Genomic DNA, 21331 nt, shown 5'->3' on the forward strand with positions numbered 1-21331 from the left:
ATAGTGCTGGTATTCTGCACATTATCGGCTGTATGGGGTGTAACAGGAGCTGTATAGAGATAGTGCTGGCACTCTGCACATTATCAGCTGTATGGGGTGTAACAGGAGCTGTATAGAGATAGAGCTGGTAATCTGCACATTATCAGCTGTATGGGGTGTAACAGGAGCTGTATAGAGATAGTGCTGGTACTCTGCGCATTATCAGCTGTATGGGGTGTAACAGGAGCTGTATAGAGATAGTGCTGTTACTCTGCACATTATCAGCTCTATGGGGTGTAACAGGAGCTGTATAGAGATAGTGCTGGTACTCTGCGCATTATCAGCTGTATGGGGTGTAACAGGAGCTGTATAGAGATAGTGCTGGTACTCTGCACATTATCAGCTGTATGAGGTGTAACAGGAGCTGTATAGAGATAGTGCTGGTACTCTGCACATTATCAGCTGTATGAGGTGTAACAGGAGCTGTATAGAGATAGTGCTGGTACTCTGCACATTATCAGTTGTATGGGGTGTAACAGGAGCTGTATAGAGATAGTGCTGGTACTCTGCACATTATCAGCTGTATGGGGTGTAACAGGAGCTGTATAGAGATAGTGCTGGTATTCTGCACATTATCAGCTGTATGGGGTGTAACAGGAGCTGTATAGAGATAGAGCTGGTACTCTGCACATTATCAGCTGTATGTGGTGTAACAGGAGTTGTATAGAGATAGTGCTTGTAGTCTGCACATTATCAGCTGTATGGGGTGTAACAGGAGCTGTATAGAGATAGTGCTGGTACTCTGCACATTATCAGCTGTATGGGGTGTAACAGGAGCTGTATAGAGATAGAGCTGGTACTCTGCACATTATCAGCTGTATGGGGTGTAACAGGAGCTGTATAGAGATAGTGCTTGTAGTCTGCACATTATCAGCTGTATGGGGTGTAACAGGAGCTGTATAGAGATAGTGCTGGTACTCTGCACATTATCAGCTGTATGGGGTGTAACAGGAGCTGTATAGAGATAGTGCTAGTACTCTGCGCATTAACAGCTGTATGGGGTGTAACAGTAGCTGTATAGAGATAGTGATGGTACTCTGCACATTATCAGCTGTATGGAGTGTAACAGGAGCTGTATAGAGATAGTGCTGGTACTCTGCACATTATCAGCTGTATGAGGTGTAACAGGAGCTGTATAGAGATAGTGCTGGTACTCTGCACATTATCGGCTGTATGGGGTGTAACAGGAGCTGTATAGAGATAGTGCTGGTACTCTGCACATTATCGGCTGTATGGGGTGTAACAGGAGCTGTATAGAGATAGTGCTGGTACTCTGCGCATTAACAGCTGTATGGGGTGTAACAGTAGCTGTATAGAGATAGTGATGGTACTCTGCACATTATCAGCTGTATGGAGTGTAACAGGAGCTGTATATAGAGTTGAGCTGAAATTTTCGTAATTTCGCATTACTATAATTACGCATGCGAAATTTGCGATTACGATGCGAAATTAGCGTAGCGAAATTGCCATTAAAATCGTAATTGAAAATACCGTAAGCGTAATTTTCAATGCGAAATTTCGCGTTTCGTTCATGCCGTAATTTCGCATTAAACGCTACCGTAATTTCGCGTTAAACCGTAACGCTCCGTATAATATAAAAAAGCCGCCGACTTTAAGGGTTAATAGCAAAGCCCCCTTAAATGCTAAGAGCCTCAAATTTGGAGTCAGTTACAATGTAACAAAGTTATTGCAATGTAACAACTTTGTTACATTGTAACTACGCCGCACCCAACGTCACTCACCGCCGCCGCCGCCACCGCGTCTGCGCTGCAGGACCCGACAGAGCTCTGAGCTATATAGCTCAGAGCTCTCTAAGCATCTTTGTATTTGGGCTCCAAGGAGCCCCATTGGTCCTTAGCAGACCAATGGGGTTCCTTCTGATTTGAAGGAACCCCATTGGTCTGCTAAGGACCAATGGGGCTCCTTGGAGCCCAAATACAAAGATGCTTCTCAGAGCTCTGAGCTATATAGCTCAGAGCTCTGTCGGGTCCGTGCAGGACGCTAAGTCCCCGCCGGCTCCGCTGCCCTCCCCGCCTCTCCCACATGTCACCCACATGTCACCCACATGTGGGTGACAGATGTGGGCGGGGTGGACAGCGGGAGCTGCGGGGACTTAGCGTCCTGCACGAACGCGTATGCGGCGGCTGAGCGGCGAGTGGCGTCGGGTGCGGCGTAGTTACAATGTAACAAAGTTGTTACATTGTAATAACTTTGTTACATTGTAACTGATAGAACATTTCCGAGGATATTGCGAGGGATCATTTATTTAAAGGGACAGGTAAGTATTAATGGTTAATTAAGAATATTAAAGGACTTTTTTCGTGGTTATGTTTTTTGTTCAATTAAAATACTTTTTCTAAGTGTCTGTGTGTTTATTTACTTTAACTCTTAAAGGAAATGGGTATGGGGTACAAGTACCTCTATACTCATTTCTCCTGGGAGGGGGGGGTGGGCATCTGGGGGACCCCTTTTTAAAGGGGACTCCCAGATTCCACCATGAACCTCCCCCCCAGGAAATCGCGGCCTCCACCTCCACCGCCCATCGGAGGTGGAGAAGAGCCCCTTGTCCTTGGATTGGACAAGGGCTCGGAGGGGGAGGGGAAAGCTTGGCTGCCCCTCCCCTTCCGAGACCCCCCAATCCATGGACCATGCGGGCTGGTATAGTCAGGGTGCGGAGCCCCACGCGGCCGGTGCTCCGCATTCTGGCTATACCAGCCTGCATGGGGGACAAGGGGTTAAAGAGGTCTGGGAGGGGGGACCCCACGTCGTTTTTTTTTTATATTTCCCACACTCAGAACGAAGTAAGTAAAACTCTTCCCACTTGGGGGAATCTATGAAAATAATACACTATTGTTTCCTGTGCAAAAAAAACTGACATTTTCCGCATTTAAAAGACATTTTCGCCCTTAAAAATTAAAAATCGATTTTCTCAAAAACTATAAGGTCTTTTTGAAAAAAAAAAATTTCCTCTTATTCCCACTGATCCCCTTAATATACCCTGGGAATTTGGTGTTCCTAAACTTTAAGCAGGCTTTGCTATTAACCGTTAAATTCGGCGGGTTTTTAAATGTTTACATTTTTCCTTTGAAACTTTAACATCGATTTTCTCAAAAACTATAAGGTCTTTTTGAAAAAAAAATGTTTCCTCTTATTCCTCCTGATCTCCTTAATATATTCTCCAAATTTGAGGCTCTTAGCATTTAAGGGGGCTTTGCTATTAACCCTTAAAGTCGGCGGCTTTTTTATATTATACGGAGCGTTACGGTTTAAGTTTAACGCGAAATTACGGTAGCGTTTAATGCGAAATTACGGCATGATACGACTGTAATGCGAAAATTACGCTTACGCGAAATTTCGCGAAATCCTTCTTCATTACGATTATGTACTTACGGCCATAATCGTAATTACACTAATTACGCGAAATTTCGCAAAATCGTAATTAGGTCATTACGCTCATCTCTAGCTGTATAGAGATAGTGCTGGTACTCTGCACATTATCAGCTGTATGAGGTGTAACAGGAGCTGTATAGAGATAGTGCGGAGTGCTTAGTTGTGGACCCAGAAGAGGATAGAAGTGTCGGGGTGCAGATTGTAGGTGGAGCTCTGCAGTGATGGGCTGATCAAACCCAGAAATCCAAACTGTACACTTGAAGTGTGAGGTATGTGGAGGCTGCCATATTTATTTTCTTATAAACAATATCAGCCTGGTATTCTGCTGATCTCTTTGGCTGCAGTTGTGTCTGAATATATAGTGGACATATGACTGTGGCAGGGATTAGAGTATGAGCTCCTCTGAGGACAGTCAGTGACTTGACTATGTACTCTGTAAAGCCCAAACTATTAACCTTCCCTTCCTCCGATACAGGGGACTATACTACAGTTCAGGTGTTTTCAGGGGCTTAGGGGCCACGTTCGCAGCAGTCACCTGTGCGACCGGGCCTGGGGTCCCTGAGGGGCCCGCTCATCCTCCCAACGTACTGCGTGGAAGGCAGTGACATGCGCAGCAGCAGCGGATGAGGGGTTATCAACTACTCACTTTGCCGGGAGCCAGCGACGTGTGTACTACAAACATCTTAATGTCCTACGTTCCAAGCTCACAGTAACAGCGCCCCCTAGGGTGAAGAGGAAGAAGTAAATAGAAGCAGCGCGTGGATCCCGGCAAAATGAGTAATTGATGACCCCTCAGCCCTCCCCGCTTGTGTGTGTGACCACTGCATCCTCCCTCCATCTGACTATCTATACTGAGGCACCTATCCCTGGCTATCTATACTGAGGCACCCATCCCTGGCTACCTATACTGAGGCATCTATCCCTGGCTACCTATACTGAGGCATCTATCCCTGGCTATCTATACTGAGGCATCTATCCCTGACTATCTATACTGAGGCACCTATTTCTGGCTATCTATACTGAGGCACCTATTCCTGGCTATCTATTCTGAGGCACCTATTCCTGGCTATCTATTCTGAGGCACCTATTCCTGGCTATCTATTCTGAGGCACCTATCCCTGGCTACTGAGGCACCTATTCCTGACTATCTATGCTGAGGCACCTATCCCTGGCTATCTATACTGAGGCACCTATCCCTGGCTATCTATACTGAGGCACCTATTCCTGGCTATCTATACTGAGGCACCCATCCCCGGCTATCTATACTGAGGCACCCATCCCCGGCTATCTATACTGAGGCACCCATCCCCGGCTATCTATACTGAGGCACCTATTCCTGGCTATCTATGCTGAGGCATCTATCCCTGACTATCTATACTGAGGCACCTACCCCTGGCTATCTATACTGAGGCACCTATCCCTGGCTATCTGTACTGAGGCACCTATTCCTGGTTATCTATACTGAGGCACCTATCCCTGGTTATCTATACTGAGGCACCTATCCCTGGCTATCTATACTGAGGCACCTATCCCTGGCTATCTATACTGAGGCACCTATCCCTGGCTATCTATACTGAGGCACCTATTCCTGGCTATCTATACTGAGGCACCTATCCCTGGCTATCTATACTGAGGCACCTATCCCTGGCTATCTATACTGAGGCACCCATCCCTGGCTATCAATACTGTAGCACCCATCCCTGGCTATCTATACTGAGGCACCCATCCCTGTCTATCTATACTGAGGTACCTATTCCTGGCTATCTATACTGAGGTACCCATCCCTGGCTATCTATACTGAGGCACCTATCCCTGGCTATCTATACTGTAGCACCTATTCCTGGCTATCTATACTGAGGCACCCATTCCTGGCTACCTATACTGAGGCACCTATCCCTGGCTACCTATACTGAGGCACCTATCCCTGGCTATCTATACTGAGGCACCCATCCCTGGCTATCTATACTGAGGCACCCATCCCTGGCTATCTATACTGAGGCACCCATCCCTGGCTATCTATACTGAGGCACCCATCCCTGGCTATCTATACTGAGGCACCCATCCCTGGCTATCTATACTGAGGCACCCATCCCTGACTATCTATACTGAGGCACCTATCCCTGACTATCTATACTGAGGCACCTATCCCTGACTATCTATACTGGGGCACCTATCCCTGGCTATCTATACTGAGGCACCCATCCCTGGCTATCTATACTGGGGCACCTATCCCTGGCTATCTATACTGAGGCACCTATCCCTGGCTATCTATACTGGGGGCACCTATCCCTGGCTATCTATACTGGGGGCACCTATCCCTGGCTATCTATACTGAGGCACCCATCCCTGGCTATCTATACTGAGGCACCCATCCCTGGCTATCTATACTGAGGCACCCATCCCTGACTATCTATACTGAGGCACCCATCCCTGGCTATCTATACTGAGGCACCCATGCCTGGTTATCTATACTGAGGCACCTATCCCTGACTATCTACACTGAGGTACCTATTCCTGGCTATCTATACTGAGGTACCCATCCCTGGCTATCTATACTGAGGCACCTATCCCTGGCTACCTATACTGGGGCACCTATCCCTGGCTATCTATACTGAGGCACCTATCCCTGGCTATCTATACTGGGGGCACCTATCCCTGGCTATCTATACTGGGGGCACCTATCCCTGGCTATCTATACTGAGGCACCCATCCCTGGCTACCTATACTGAGGCACCCATCCCTGGCTACCTATACTGAGGCACCCATCCCTGACTATCTATACTGAGGCACCTATCCCTGGCTATCTATACTGAGGCACCTATCCCTTGCTATCTATACTGAGGCACCTATCCCTTGCTATCTATACTGAGGCACCTATCCCTGGCTATCTATACTGAGGCACCCATCCCTGACTATCTATACTGAGGCACCCATCCCTGGCTACCTATACTGAGGCACCCATCCCTGGCTACCTATACTGGGGCACCTATTCCTGGCTACCTATACTGGGGCACCTATTCCTGGCTACCTATACTGAGGCACCTATTCCTGGCTACCTATACTGGGGCCCCTATTCCTGGCTACCTATACTGGGGGCCCCTATTCCTGGCTACCTATACTGAGGCACCTATTCCTGGCTACCTATACTGAGGCACCTATTCCTGTGTGGGGGACCGGGTCCAAGGACTGTAGCTATGCCACTGGGTGAGTTTGTGGCTACACTTGGTATGAGTGTGAAGATCAGGATGGCCACACTTGTTTTATGACCTTTGTGAGATGGGCCTCCAAGCTGTGAAGGGCATCCAGGGGAGGCAAGGAACATTGGGAGGGGGGGGGGGGGCATTAAAGTTTTGCTGGGGCCTCATGAATTGTAGTTATGCCCCTGCTTGCATTGTATAAAAGGAAATAAATATGTCAGCCTGCATATCACTGTCACTTCAGGTGAGCTATAATGCCCATCAGGAGTAGAAGGTGCTGGGGTGCGGGTGATAAATGAATCAGGCTTACCTGTAACAATGGAATCTCATGATTGGGCACCTCTACATCTGCCATGTGTACAGCACACACACTCTCAGGGACTTCTGGGTAATGGCAGCCAGTGGGCGGTGGAATTATGACATCATACATGCATGTGGAAGGCTGGGGTCGCCATTTTAGAGACTGGCAGGAGGTATCCATACATAGTACTGTCTGCCCTTGCTATGTAAGAGTCATGTAGTATGAGCAGTTATCAGATGTATAGGAGTTTTATACCTCTGTACTCCAGGAAATATTCAAAACACAGTTATGTGGTAAACATAAGGCCACAAAAGACGACATTAGCACAAATGTAATTACCGTTTATTCTCTGCTGCCATCTAGTGGTCAGTTGTCAGAATTGCACTTGATAGAGTCATTTCTCAACCCCTACACTGCCAGCTATTTTTTTTAAAGGACAACTGTAGTGAGAAGTATATGAAGGCTGCCATATTTATTTCCTTTTAACCTTTACCAATTTCCTGGAAGCCTTGCTGATCTATGTGGCTGCAGTAGTGCCTGAATCACACCAGAAACAAGCATGCAGCTAGTCTTGTCAGAACTGACAGTAATGTCAGAAACACCTGATCTGCTGATCAGCAGGATGCCAGGCAACTGGTATTGTTTACAAGGAAATAAACATGGCAGCCTCCATATTCCTCTCACTTCAGTTGTCCTTTAATGCTACACACCAGTCCCAGTTATGTTAGAATTGTGTTGATTGACTGTCTTGCCCAAATCTACATAAAGCAGAAATTAGTTAGCAGGGATGATCAAAGAGATTTCTTCTCACACCTTCCACAGAGTAAAAACAGTCCTTTTTATCAAATCCTCTTAGGAAAAAAGCAAACATAGAACAGCATGCAAGCTGACGTGTTTCTGACCCTACCGGGTCCTTAGTCGTAGCTAATGTGATAATCACAAGGGATCTTACCACCTGGAGGCCACACCCCCTAACCACCACACCTACACAGGTGATTAACATGTTTAAAGGAAAATACCCCTGGTAGGAAAGGAGTGGGCTCCAGCATATTGTACATAAACCTACATACATACATACATTAAAATTACATTTAAAAAGACACCATGATAATAGTGGGGCCAACCTACTATTTTTTTAATTAACGTAACCCCTAGAGCAAAAAGAGGGGGGGGGGGGGGGTATGTTAATTAAGAAATAGTAGGTTGGCCCCACTATGATCATGGTGTCTTTTTAAATGTAATTTTAATGTATGTATGTAGGTTTATGTACAATATGCTGGAGCCCACTCCTCTCCCACCTGGTATTTTCACCTTTAAACATGTTAGTCACCTGTGTAGGTGTGGCGGTTAGGGGGTGTGGCCTCCAGGTAGTTGACGCGTTTCTGACCCTACCGGGTCCTTAGTCGTAGATCTTAACTACCTGGAGGCCACACCCCCTTATCCCACTCCTCTCCCACCAGGGGTATTCTCCTTTAAACATGTTAGTCACCTGTGTAGGTGTGGTGGTTAGGGGTGTGGCCTCCAGGTAGTTAAGGTCCCTTGTGATTATCACATTAGCTACGACTAAGGACCCGGTAGGGTCAGAAACGCATCCGTTTGCATGCTGTTCTATTTTTGCTATTTTTCTAAGATGATTTGATAAAAAGGACTGTTTTTACTCTATGGAAGGTGTCCGGAGGAATCTCTTTGATCATCTCTACTGACTTAGGACTGGCTGCCATTGCTCCAGCAACCTTCAGCACGGTACACGGCACGTATATTTGGGGGAGGTTGAGCTGTTACTTTTTGTTTTTTGATACATACCGTATTTTTCGGACTATAAGACGCACCGGACTATAAGACGCACCTAGGTTTAGAGGACAAAAATTAAGGGAAAAAAATTATATTGAACCTGGTGCATCCATAGTGCCGTTGTGTCTTCTATACCTTCCCTCCCACAATGATTGTTCCTCTTGTGCCTTTCTGATACCTCTTGTGTCTCCGTGTCCTCCTTTATTCTTTGTCCTGTGTCCTTTGTCCCCCTGTGTCCTTTGTCCTCCTGTGTGCTCTATGCCCATGTGTCCTGATGTCCTCTTTGCCTCTATGTAGCCCTGTGTCCTCTGTCCCCATGTCTCTTATCCTCCTGTGTCCTCCATACCCATGTCATCCTGCCTTCCAGTATCCCTGTGTGTTGGAGTGCCTGTCCCCCTGTTCCCTCTGATGTCCGCTGTGCCACCTCCTTAGTCCTCTGCAGTGTTGATACCCCCGCACCCTCAGTCCTCTCCAATGTCGCTGTTCCCCGCCCCTCTAGAGAGTGGCCACCATCCTGTCCCCTCGGCATCCATTACATGCCTGAGATGACGGCTGCAAACGTTTTGTTCAGGCTACGTCCCCTCCGGCGTCCATTAAATATCGGAGGTGAAAGCTGCAAAAGTATTCTTCAGGCCATGTCCCCTCCGGCCATTACATACCGGACATGACCGCTGCGCGGTTACCCAGAAGTGGCTACGGAACTAGTAGCCTCACAACTTTGAAAAAGATTGGCGAATCAGGAGGAGGGGCGCTGCCCCAGACCGCCAATCACAGCTCTCGCTGCTCTCTCCTCCTTGCCGATAGGAGCCGCGGTCTTTCGGGCGGGACAAGTCTTGGCATTGGGGCCAATCACTGCACTCCATGCACGGACAGCAGTGATTGGCCCCAATGCCGAGACTTGTCCCGCCCGAAAGACCGCGGCTCCTATCAGCAAGGAGGAGAGAGCAGGGAGAGCTGTGATTGGCGGTCTGGGGCAGCGCCCCTCCGCCTGATTCGCCGATCTTTTTTAAAGTTGTGAGGCTACTAGTTCCGTAGCCACTTCTGGGTACAGCGGTCATGTCCGGTATGTAATGGCCGGAGGGGACATAGCCTGAAGAATACTTTTGCAGCTTTCACCTCCGATATTTAATGGACGCCGGAGGGGACGTAGCCTGACGAAAACGTTTGCAGCCGTCATCTCAGGCATGTAATGGACGCCGGAGGGGACAGGATGGTGGCCACTCTCTAGAGGGGCGGGGAACAGCGACATTGGAGAGGACTGAGGGTGCGGGGGTATCAACACTGCAGAGGACTAAGGAGGTGGCACAGCAGACAGCAGAGGGAACAGGTGGGCCAAAGGACAGGGGACATGGGAAGTAAAAAAAAGTAGTATTCGGAGTATAAGACGCACCAACTTTTTCACCCCACTTTTGGGGGAGAAAAAGTGCGTCTTATAGTCCGAAAAATACGGTAGTTAGCAGGGATGTCACTGAAGTGAAAATACTTTGATATGATTGTTAGGTATTTATCACAATAAGTATGATACAGAAAATTGGTATTAAAAATATATATATATATATATCTAACGTACAATGGACTAATAAGATCTTGCAGTGAGAGCAAATTTGTACTAAACGTATTTAGATGAGAAGATGTACAGAGGCGCCAAAAGGATAAAATATGATAAAATGTTTAAAATATTCTGGTGACGGCGGTGGACCGATCACCCAGAAAAAGACTCGATGCTGTCGTTTGGGACAAAGACAATTTATTCACGTACTCCACGAACAATATCGCAACGCGTTTCACGGGCACAATCCCGCTTCATCAGGCATTAAACAAAGGGAGTATCACACTAAAAAGATGACAGAGATAAAGGCATATCAGAGTGCTATACGTGTATGATTGTGTCAGGCAAAAATATCTAGTGATTTATAAGCAACTATAATAATCAAATAATTCATAGGCAGATAAAATAACCGGGGTGAAGTACAGTATATTGATTGTTGATGGGCATGGGTGATACGCAAATATATTTAAATATTGGGTTCGAATATGTCATAGTGAGGGAGATGATTATTATAGTTGCTTATAAATCACTAGATATTTTTGCCTGACACAATCATACACGTATAGCACTCTGATATGCCTTTATCTCGGTCATCTTTTTAGTGTGATAGTCCCTTTGATTAATGCCTGATGAAGCAGGATTGTGCCTGTGAAACGCATTGCGATATTGTTCGTGGAGTATGTGAATAAATTGTCTTTGTCCCAAACGACAGCATCGAGTCTTTTTCTGGGTGATCGGTCCACCGCCGTCACCAGAATATTTTAAACATTTTATCCTTTTGGCGCCTCTGTACATCTTCTCGTCAAGATATCCACCCTGGGTGGAAGGGTGACAAACCCTCTTTTCCTTCTTCAGAGAGCGACATCTTAATCCTGAGTGAGGACAGGTCTAACCTCCTCACCTTCCTATTCAGTGGTTGCCTGAACAGTAACCCATGTTTGTAGGTATAATACTTACTTGTCAGAATTCCTTCTTGATCCAATACATATTACACCATATCGGGCTCTCGGTTTCTCTGCTGTATTTAGATGTCGTGGCTCAGTAATGTGGGGGAGACAATAACGCCTATAGCCAACAGGCAGAAGTAATTTTGTGCTTAAATTCCTTTACACATCAATGGCAAATAACAGATTTCCATAATAGCCTAAAGGTGGCCACAAACTGTACAATAAAATCACCAAATTTCACAGCAATTCGATAAAACGGATCTCAGTGCTAAAATTAAAATCCAGCAGCAATCCTATGAAAGAAAGTTTATACTTACCTGCACTGCCTTGTCCCTGGAAGCCAATCCGAAGACCCCGCATCACCTGACTTTACAATCTATGTCCTTACTATTGTTATATCCCCAGAGCCAGAGACCTCAGGCCTAGATCAGGACTCTGCTGTAGGGAATCCATGTCCTTACTATTGTTATATCCCCCCAGCCAGAGACCTCAGGCCTAGATCAGGACTCTGCTGTAGGGAATCCATGTCCTTACTATTGTTATATCCCTAGCCAGAGACCTCAGGCCTAGATCAGGACTCTGCTGTAGGGAATCCATGTCCTTACTATTGTTATATCCCCAGCCAGAGACCTCAGGCCTAGATCAGGACTCTGCTGTAGGGAATCAATGTCCTTACTATTGTTATATCCCCCCACCCAGAGACCTCAGGCCTAGCTCAGGACTCTGCTGCAGGGAATCAGTGTCCTTACTATTGTTATATCCCCAGCCAGAGACCTCAGGCCTAGATCAGGACTCTGCTGTAGGGAATCAGTGTCCTTACTATTGTTATATCCCCAGCCAGAGACCTCAGGCCTAGATCAGGACTCTGCTGTAGGGAATCAGTGTCCTTACTATTGTTATATCCCCAGCCAGAGACCTCAGGACTAGATCAGGACTCTGCTGTAGGGAATCAGTGTCCTTACTATTGTTATATCCCCCAGCCAGAGACCTCAGGCCTAGATCAGGACTCTGCTGTAGAGAATCAGTGTCCTTACTATTGTTATATCCCCCAGCCAGAGACCTCAGGCCTAGGTCAGGACTCTGCTGTAGTGAATCAGTGTCCTTACTATTGTTATATCCTCCAGCCAGAGACCTCAGGCCTAGATCAGGACTCTGCTGTAGGGAATCTATGTCCTTACTATTGTTATATCCCCAGCCAGAGACCTCAGGCCTAGATCAGGACTCTCCTGTAGGGAATCAGTGTCCTTACTATTGTTATATCCCCCAGCCAGAGACCTCAGGCCTAGATCAGGACTCTGCTGTAGGGAATCAATGTCCTTACTATTGTTATATCCCCCAGCCAGAGACCTCAGGCCTAGATCAGGACTCTGCTGTAGGGAATCAATGTCCTTACTATTGTTATATGCCCCAGCCAGAGACCTCAGGCCTAGATCAGGACTCTGCTGTAGGGAATCAATGTCCTTACTATTGTTATATCCCCAGCCAGAGACCTCAGGCCTAGATCAGGACTCTGCTGTAGGGAATCCATGTCCTTACTATTGTTATATCCCCCAGCCAGAGACCTCAGGCCTAGATCAGGACTCTGCTGTAGGGAATCAGTGTCCTTACTATTGTTATATCCCCCAGCCAGAGACCTCAGGCCTAGATCAGGACTCTGCTGTAGGGAATCAGTGTCCTTACTATTGTTATATCCCCCAGCCAGAGACCTCAGGCCTAGATCAGGACTCTGCTGTAGGGAATCAATGTCCTTACTATTGTTATATCCTCCAGCTAGAGACCTCAGGCCTAGATCAGGACTCTGCCGTAGGGAATCAGTGTCCTTACTATTGTTATATCCCCAGCCAGAGACCTCAGGCCTAGATCAGGACTCTGCTGTAGGGAATCAGTGTCCTTACTATTGTTATATCCCCAGCCAGAGACCTCAGGCCTAGATCAGGACTCTGCTGTAGGGAATCAGTGTCCTTACTATTGTTATATCCCCAGCCAGAGACCTCAGGCCTAGATCAGGACTCTGCTGTAGGGAATCCATGTCCTTACTATTGTTATATCCTCCCAGCCAGAGACCTCAGGCCTAGATCAGGACTCTGCTGTAGAGAATCAATGTCCTTACTATTGTTATATCCCCAGCCAGAGACCTCAGGCCTAGATCAGGACTCTGCTGTAGGGAATCCATGTCCTTACAATTGTTATATCCCCCAGCCAGAGACCTCAGGCCTAGATCAAGACTCTGCTGTAGGGAATCAGTGTCCTTACTATTGTTATATCCCCCAGCCAGAGACCTCAGGCCTAGATCAGGACTCTGCTGTAGGGAATCAATGTCCTTACTATTGTTATATCCCCAGCCAGAGACCTCAGGACTAGATCAGGACTCTGCTGTAGGGAATCAGTGTCCTTACTATTGTTATATCCCCCAGCCAGAGACCTCAGGACTAGATCAGGACTCTGCTGTAGAGAATCAGTGTCCTTACTATTGTTATATCCCCCAGCCAGAGACCTCAGGCCTAGGTCAGGACTCTGCTGTAGTGAATCAGTGTCCTTACTATTGTTATATCCTCCAGCCAGAGACCTCAGGCCTAGATCAGGACTCTGCTGTAGGGAATCTATGTCCTTACTATTGTTATATCCCCAGCCAGAGACCTCAGGCCTAGATCAGGACTCTCCTGTAGGGAATCAGTGTCCTTACTATTGTTATATCCCCCAGCCAGAGACCTCAGGCCTAGATCAGGACTCTGCTGTAGGGAATCAATGTCCTTACTATTGTTATATCCCCCAGCCAGAGACCTCAGGCCTAGATCAGGACTCTGCTGTAGGGAATCAATGTCCTTACTATTGTTATATGCCCCAGCCAGAGACCTCAGGCCTAGATCAGGACTCTGCTGTAGGGAATCAATGTCCTTACTATTGTTATATCCCCCAGCCAGAGACCTCAGGCCTAGATCAGGACTCTGCTGTAGGGAATCAATGTCCTTACTATTGTTATATCCCCAGCCAGAGACCTCAGGCCTAGATCAGGACTCTGCTGTAGGGAATCAGTGTCCTTACTATTGTTATATCCCCAGCCAGAGACCTCAGGCCTAGATCAGGACTCTGCTGTAGGGAATCCATGTCCTTACTATTGTTATATCCCCCAGCCAGAGACCTCAGGCCTAGATCAGGACTCTGCTGTAGGGAATCAGTGTCCTTACTATTGTTATATCCCCCAGCCAGAGACCTCAGGCCTAGATCAGGACTCTGCTGTAGGGAATCAATGTCCTTACTATTGTTATATCCCCCAGCCAGAGACCTCAGGCCTAGATCAGGACTCTGCTGTAGGGAATCAATGTCCTTACTATTGTTATATCCTCCAGCTAGAGACCTCAGGCCTAGATCAGGACTCTGCTGTAGGGAATCAGTGTCCTTACTATTGTTATATCCCCAGCCAGAGACCTCAGGCCTAGATCAGGACTCTGCTGTAGAGAATCAATGTCCTTACTATTGTTATATCCCCAGCCAGAGACCTCAGGCCTAGATCAGGACTCTGCTGTAGGGAATCCGTGTCCTTACTATTGTTATATCCCCCAGCCAGAGACCTCAGGCCTAGATCAGGACTCTGCTGTAGGGAATCAGTGTCCTTACTATTGTTATATCCCCCAGCCAGAGACCTCAGGCCTAGATCAGGACTCTGCTGTAGGGAATCAATGTCCTTACTATTGTTATATCCCCAGCCAGAGACCTCAGGCCTAGATCAGGACTCTGCTGTAGAGAATCAATGTCCTTACTATTGTTATATCCCCCCAGCCAGAGACCTCAGGCCTAGAGCAGGACTCTGCTGTATAGAATCAGTGTCCTTACTATTGTTATATCCCCAGCCAGAGACCTCAGGCCTAGATCAGGACTCTGCTGTAGGGAATCAATATCCTTACTATTGTTATATCCCCAGCCAGAGACCTCAGGCCTAGATCAGGACTCTGCTGTAGGGAATCCATGTCCTTACTATTGTTATATCCCCAGCCAGAGACCTCAGGCCTAGATCAGGACTCTGCTGTAGGGAATCCATGTCCTTACTATTGTTATATCCCCAGCCAGAGACCTCAGGCCTAGATCAGGACTCTGCTGTAGGGAATCAATGTCCTTACTATTGTTATATCCCCAGCCAGAGACCTCAGGCCTAGATCAGGACTCTGCTGTAGGGAATCCATGTCCTTACTATTGTTATATCCCCACCAGAGACCTCAGGCCTAGATCAGGACTCTGCTGTAGGGAATCAGTGTCCTTACTATTGTTATATCCCCAGCCAGAGACCTCAGGCCTAGATCAGGACTCTGCTGTAGGGAATCAATGTCCTTACTATTGTTATATCCCCAGCCAGAGACCTCAGGCCTAGATCAGGACTCTGCTGCAGGGAATCAGTGTCCTTACTATTGTTATATCCTCCCAGCCAGAGACCTCAGGCCTAGATCAGGACTCTGCTGCAGGGAATCAGTGTCCTTACTATTGTTATATCCCCCAGCCAGAGACCTCAGGCCTAGATCAGGACTCTGCTGTAGGGAATCCATGTCCTTACTATTGTTATATCCCCAGGCCAGCCAGAGACCTCAGGCCTAGATCAGGACTCTGCTGTAGGGAATCCGTGTCCTTACTATTGTTATATCCCCAGCCAGAGACCTCAGGCCTAGATCAGGACTCTGCTGTAGGGAATCAATGTCCTTACTATTGTTATATCCCCCAGCCAGAGACCTCAGGCCTAGATCAGGACTCTGCTGTAGGGAATCAGTGTCCTTACTATTGTTATATCCTCCAGCCAGAGACCCCAGGCCTAGATCAGGAGTCTGCTGTAGGGAATCAATGTCCTTACTATTGTTATATCCCCCAGCCAGAGACCTCAGGCCTAGATCAGGACTCTGCTGTAGGGAATCCATGTCCTTACTATTGTTATATCCCCAGCCAGAGACCTCAGGCCTAGATCAGGACTCTGCTGTAGGGAATCCATGTCCTTACTATTGTTATATCCCCAGCCAGAGACCTCAGGCCTAGATCAGGACTCTGCTGTAGGGAATCCATGTCCTTACTATTGTTATATCCCCTCCAGCCAGAGACCTCAGGCCTAGATCAGGACTCTGCTGTAGGGAATCCATGTCCTTACTATTGTTATATCCCCTCCAGCCAGAGACCTCAGGCCTAGATCAGGACTCTGCTGTAGGGAAACAGTGTCCTTACTATTGTTATATCCCCAGCCAGAGACCTCGGGCCTAGATCAGGACTCTGCTGTAGGGAATCAATGTCCTTACTATTGTTATATCCCCCAGCCAGAGACATCAGGCCTAGATCAGGACTCTGCTGTAGGGAATCAATGTCCTTAATATTGTTATGTCCCCAGCCAGAGACCTCAGGCCTAGATCAGGACTCTACTGTAGGGAATCAATGTCCTTACTATTGTTATATCCCCAGCCAGACACATCAGGCCTAGATCAGGACTCTGCTGTAGGGAATCAATGTCCTTACTATTGTTATATCCCCCCAGCCAGAGACCTCAGGCCTAAATTAGGACTCTGCTGTAGGGAATCAGTGCCCTTACTATTGTTATATCCCCCCAGCCAGAGACCTCAGGCCTAGATCAGGACTCTACTGTGCGAATCAATGTCCTTACTATTGTTATATCCCCAGCCAGAGACCTCAGGCCTAGATCAGGACTCTGCTGTAGGGAATCAGTGTCCTTACTATTGTTATACCCCCCAGCCAGAAACCTCAGGCCTAGATCAGGACTCTGCTGTAGAGAATCCATGTCCTTACTATTGTTATATCCCCCAGCCAGAGACCTCAGGCCTAGATCAGGACTCTGCTGTAGAGAATCAGTGTCCTTACTATTGTTATATCCCCCAGCCAGAGACCTCAGGCCTAGATCAGGACTCTGCTGTAGGGAATCAATGTCCTTACTATTGTTATATCCCCCAGCCAGAGACCTCAGGCCTAGATCAGGACTCTGCTGTAGGGAATCAATGTCCTTACTATTGTTATATCCCCCAGCCAGAGACCTCAGGCCCAGATCAGGACTCTGCTGTAGGGAATCAGTGTCCTTACTATTGTTATATCCCCAGCCAGAGACCTCAGGCCTAGATCAGGACTCTGCTGTAGGGAATCAATGTCCTTACTATTGTTATATCCCCAGCCAGAGACCTCAGGCCTAGATCAGGACTCTGCTGTAGGGAATCAATGTCCTTACTATTGTTATATCCCCAGCCAGAGACCTCAGGCCTAGATCAGGACTCTGCTGTAGGGAATCAATGTCCTTACTATTGTTATATCCCCAGCCAGAGACCTCAGGCCTAGATCAGGACTCTGCTGTAGGGAATCAGTGTCCTTACTATTGTTATATCCCCCAGCCAGAGACCTCAGGCCTAGATCAGGACTCTGCTGTAGGGAATCAATGTCCTTACTATTTTTATATCCCCAGCCAGAGACCTCAGGCCTAGATCAGGACTCTGCTGTAGGGAATCAATGTCCTTACTATTGTTATATCCCCAGCCAGAGACCTCAGGCCTAGATCAGGACTCTGCTGTAGGGAATCAGTGTCCTTACTATTGTTATATCCCCCCAGCCAGAGACCTCAGGCCTAGATCAGGACTCTGCTGTAGGGAATCAATATCCTTACTATTGTTATATCCCCCCAGCCAGAGACCTCAGGCCTAGATCAGGACTCTGCTGTAGGGAATCCATGTCCTTACTATTGTTATATCCCCAGCCAGAGACCTCAGGCCTAGATCAGGACTCTGCTGTAGGGAATCAATGTCCTTACTATTGTTATATCCCCAGCCAGAGACCTCAGGCCTAGATCAGGACTCTGCTGTAGGGAATCAATGTCCTTACTATTGTTATATCCCCCCAGCCAGAGACCTCAGGCCTAGATCAGGACTCTGCTGTAGGGAATCAGTGTCCTTACTATTGTTATATCCCCAGGCCAGCCAGAGACCTCAGGCCTAGATCAGGACTCTGCTGTAGGGAATCAGTGTCCTTACTATTGTTATATCCCCAGCCAGAGACCTCAGGCCTAGATCAGGACTCTGCTGTAGGGAATCAATGTCCTTACTATTGTTATATCCCCAGCCAGAGACCTCAGGCCTAGATCAGGACTCTGCTGTAGGGAATCAATGTCCTTACTATTGTTATATCCCCAGCCAGAGACCTCAGGCCTAGATCAGGACTCTGCTGTAGGGAATCAATGTCCTTACTATTGTTATATCCCCCCAGCCAGAGACCTCAGGCCTAGATCAGGACTCTGCTGTAGGGAATCAGTGTCCTTACTATTGTTATATCCTCCAGCCAGAGACCTCAGGCCTAGATCAGGACTCTGCTGTAGGGAATCCATGTCCTTACTATTGTTATATCCTCCAGCCAGAGACCTCAGGCCTAGATCAGGACTCTGCTGTAGGGAATCAATGTCCTTACTATTGTTATATCCCCAGCCAGAGACCTCAGGCCTAGATCAGGACTCTGCTGTAGGGAATCAGTGTCCTTACTATTGTTATATCCCCAGCCAGAGACCTCAGGCCTAGATCAGGACTCTGCTGCAGGGAATCCATGTCCTTACTATTGTTATATCCCCTCCAGCCAGAGACCTCAGGCCTAGATCAGGACTCTGCTGTAGGTAATCAATGTCCTTACTATTGTTATATCCCCCAGCCAGAGACCTCAGGCCTAGATCAGGACTCTGCCGTAGGGAATCAGTGTCCTTACTATTGTTATATCCCCAGCCAGAGACCTCAGGCCTAGATCAGGACTCTGCTGTAGGGAATCAGTGTCCTTACTATTGTTATATCCCCAGCCAGAGACCTCAGGCCTAGATCAGGACTCTGCTGTAGGGAATCAGTGTCCTTACTATTGTTATATCCTCCAGCCAGAGACCTCAGGCCTAGATCAGGACTCTGCCGTAGGGAATCAGTGTCCTTACTATTGTTATATCCCCAGCCAGAGACCTCAGGCCTAGATCAGGACTCTGCTGTAGGGAATCAGTGTCCTTACTATTGTTATATCCCCAGCCAGAGACCTCAGGCCTAGATCAGGACTCTGCTGTAGGGAATCAGTGTCCTTACTATTGTTATATCCCCAGCCAGAGACCTCAGGCCTAGATCAGGACTCTGCTGTAGGGAATCCATGTCCTTACTATTGTTATATCCTCCCAGCCAGAGACCTCAGGCCTAGATCAGGACTCTGCTGTAGAGAATCAATGTCCTTACTATTGTTATATCCCCAGCCAGAGACCTCAGGCCTAGATCAGGACTCTGCTGTAGGGAATCCATGTCCTTACTATTGTTATATCCCCCAGCCAGAGACCTCAGGCCTAGATCAGGACTCTGCTGTAGTGAATCAGTGTCCTTACTATTGTTATATCCTCCAGCCAGAGACCTCAGGCCTAGATCAGGACTCTGCTGTAGGGAATCTATGTCCTTACTATTGTTATATCCCCAGCCAGAGACCTCAGGCCTAGATCAGGACTCTCCTGTAGGGAATCAGTGTCCTTACTATTGTTATATCCCCCAGCCAGAGACCTCAGGCCTAGATCAGGACTCTGCTGTAGGGAATCAATGTCCTTACTATTGTTATATCCCCCAGCCAGAGACCTCAGGCCTAGATCAGGACTCTGCTGTAGGGAATCAATGTCCTTACTATTGTTATATGCCCCAGCCAGAGACCTCAGGCCTAGATCAGGACTCTGCTGTAGGGAATCAATGTCCTTACTATTGTTATATCCCCAGCCAGAGACCTCAGGCCTAGATCAGGACTCTGCTGTAGGGAATCCATGTCCTTACTATTGTTATATCCCCCAGCCAGAGACCTCAGGCCTAGATCAGGACTCTGCTGTAGGGAATCAGTGTCCTTACTATTGTTATATCCCCCAGCCAGAGACCTCAGGCCTAGATCAGGACTCTGCTGTAGGGAATCAGTGTCCTTACTATTGTTATATCCCCCAGCCAGAGACCTCAGGCCTAGATCAGGACTCTGCTGTAGGGAATCAATGTCCTTACTATTGTTATATCCTCCAGCTAGAGACCTCAGGCCTAGATCAGGACTCTGCTGTAGGGAATCAGTGTCCTTACTATTGTTATATCCCCAGCCAGAGACCTCAGGCCTAGATCAGGACTCTGCTGTAGGGAATCAGTGTCCTTACTATTGTTATATCCCCAGCCAGAGACCTCAGGCCTAGATCAGGACTCTGCTGTAGGGAATCAGTGTCCTTACTATTGTTATATCCCCAGCCAGAGACCTCAGGCCTAGATCAGGACTCTGCTGTAGGGAATCCATGTCCTTACTATTGTTATATCCTCCCAGCCAGAGACCTCAGGCCTAGATCAGGACTCTGCTGTAGAGAATCAATGTCCTTACTATTGTTATATCCCCAGCCAGAGACCTCAGGCCTAGATCAGGACTCTGCTGTAGGGAATCCATGTCCTTACTATTGTTATATCCCCCAGCCAGAGACCTCAGGCCTAGATCAGGACTCTGCTGTAGGGAATCAGTGTCCTTACTATTGTTATATCCCCCAGCCAGAGACCTCAGGCCTAGATCAGGACTCTGCTGTAGGGAATCAATGTCCTTACTATTGTTATATCCCCAGCCAGAGACCTCAGGCCTAGATCAGGACTCTGCTGTAGAGAATCAATGTCCTTACTATTGTTATATCCCCCCAGCCAGAGACCTCAGGCCTAGAGCAGGACTCTGCTGTATAGAATCAGTGTCCTTACTATTGTTATATCCCCAGCCAGAGACCTCAGGCCTAGATCAGGACTCTGCTGTAGGGAATCAATATCCTTACTATTGTTATATCCCCAGCCAGAGACTCAGGCCTAGATCAGGACTCTGCTGTAGGGAATCAATGTCCTTACTATTGTTATATCCCCAGCCAGAGACCTCAGGCCTAGATCAGGACTCTGCTGTAGGGAATCCATGTCCTTACTATTGTTATATCCCCACCAGAGACCTCAGGCCTAGATCAGGACTCTGCTGTAGGGAATCAGTGTCCTTACTATTGTTATATCCCCAGCCAGAGACCTCAGGCCTAGATCAGGACTCTGCTGTAGGGAATCAATGTCCTTACTATTGTTATATCCCCAGCCAGAGACCTCAGGCCTAGATCAGGACTCTG

At 47.7% G+C, this 21331-nt stretch overlaps 1 protein-coding gene across 1 annotated transcript in view; it reads right to left on the reverse strand.

Moving 5' to 3' along the window:
• Positions 1-7007, reverse strand: part of LOC137537233 (zinc finger protein 850-like) — an 81633-nt gene extending 74626 nt beyond the window's left edge. Inside the window, exon 1 of the mRNA XM_068259328.1 lies at positions 6937-7007. Within this exon, the coding sequence (XP_068115429.1) occupies positions 6937-6981 (45 nt within the window). The 5' untranslated portion in view covers positions 6982-7007. The remainder of the gene's footprint in view (positions 1-6936) is intronic.
• Between the last annotated feature and the right edge of the window lie 14324 nt (positions 7008-21331).

Source organism: Hyperolius riggenbachi, chromosome 10 (assembly GCF_040937935.1).
Source record: "Hyperolius riggenbachi isolate aHypRig1 chromosome 10, aHypRig1.pri, whole genome shotgun sequence".
NCBI classification, from domain to species: domain Eukaryota; kingdom Metazoa; phylum Chordata; class Amphibia; order Anura; family Hyperoliidae; genus Hyperolius; species Hyperolius riggenbachi.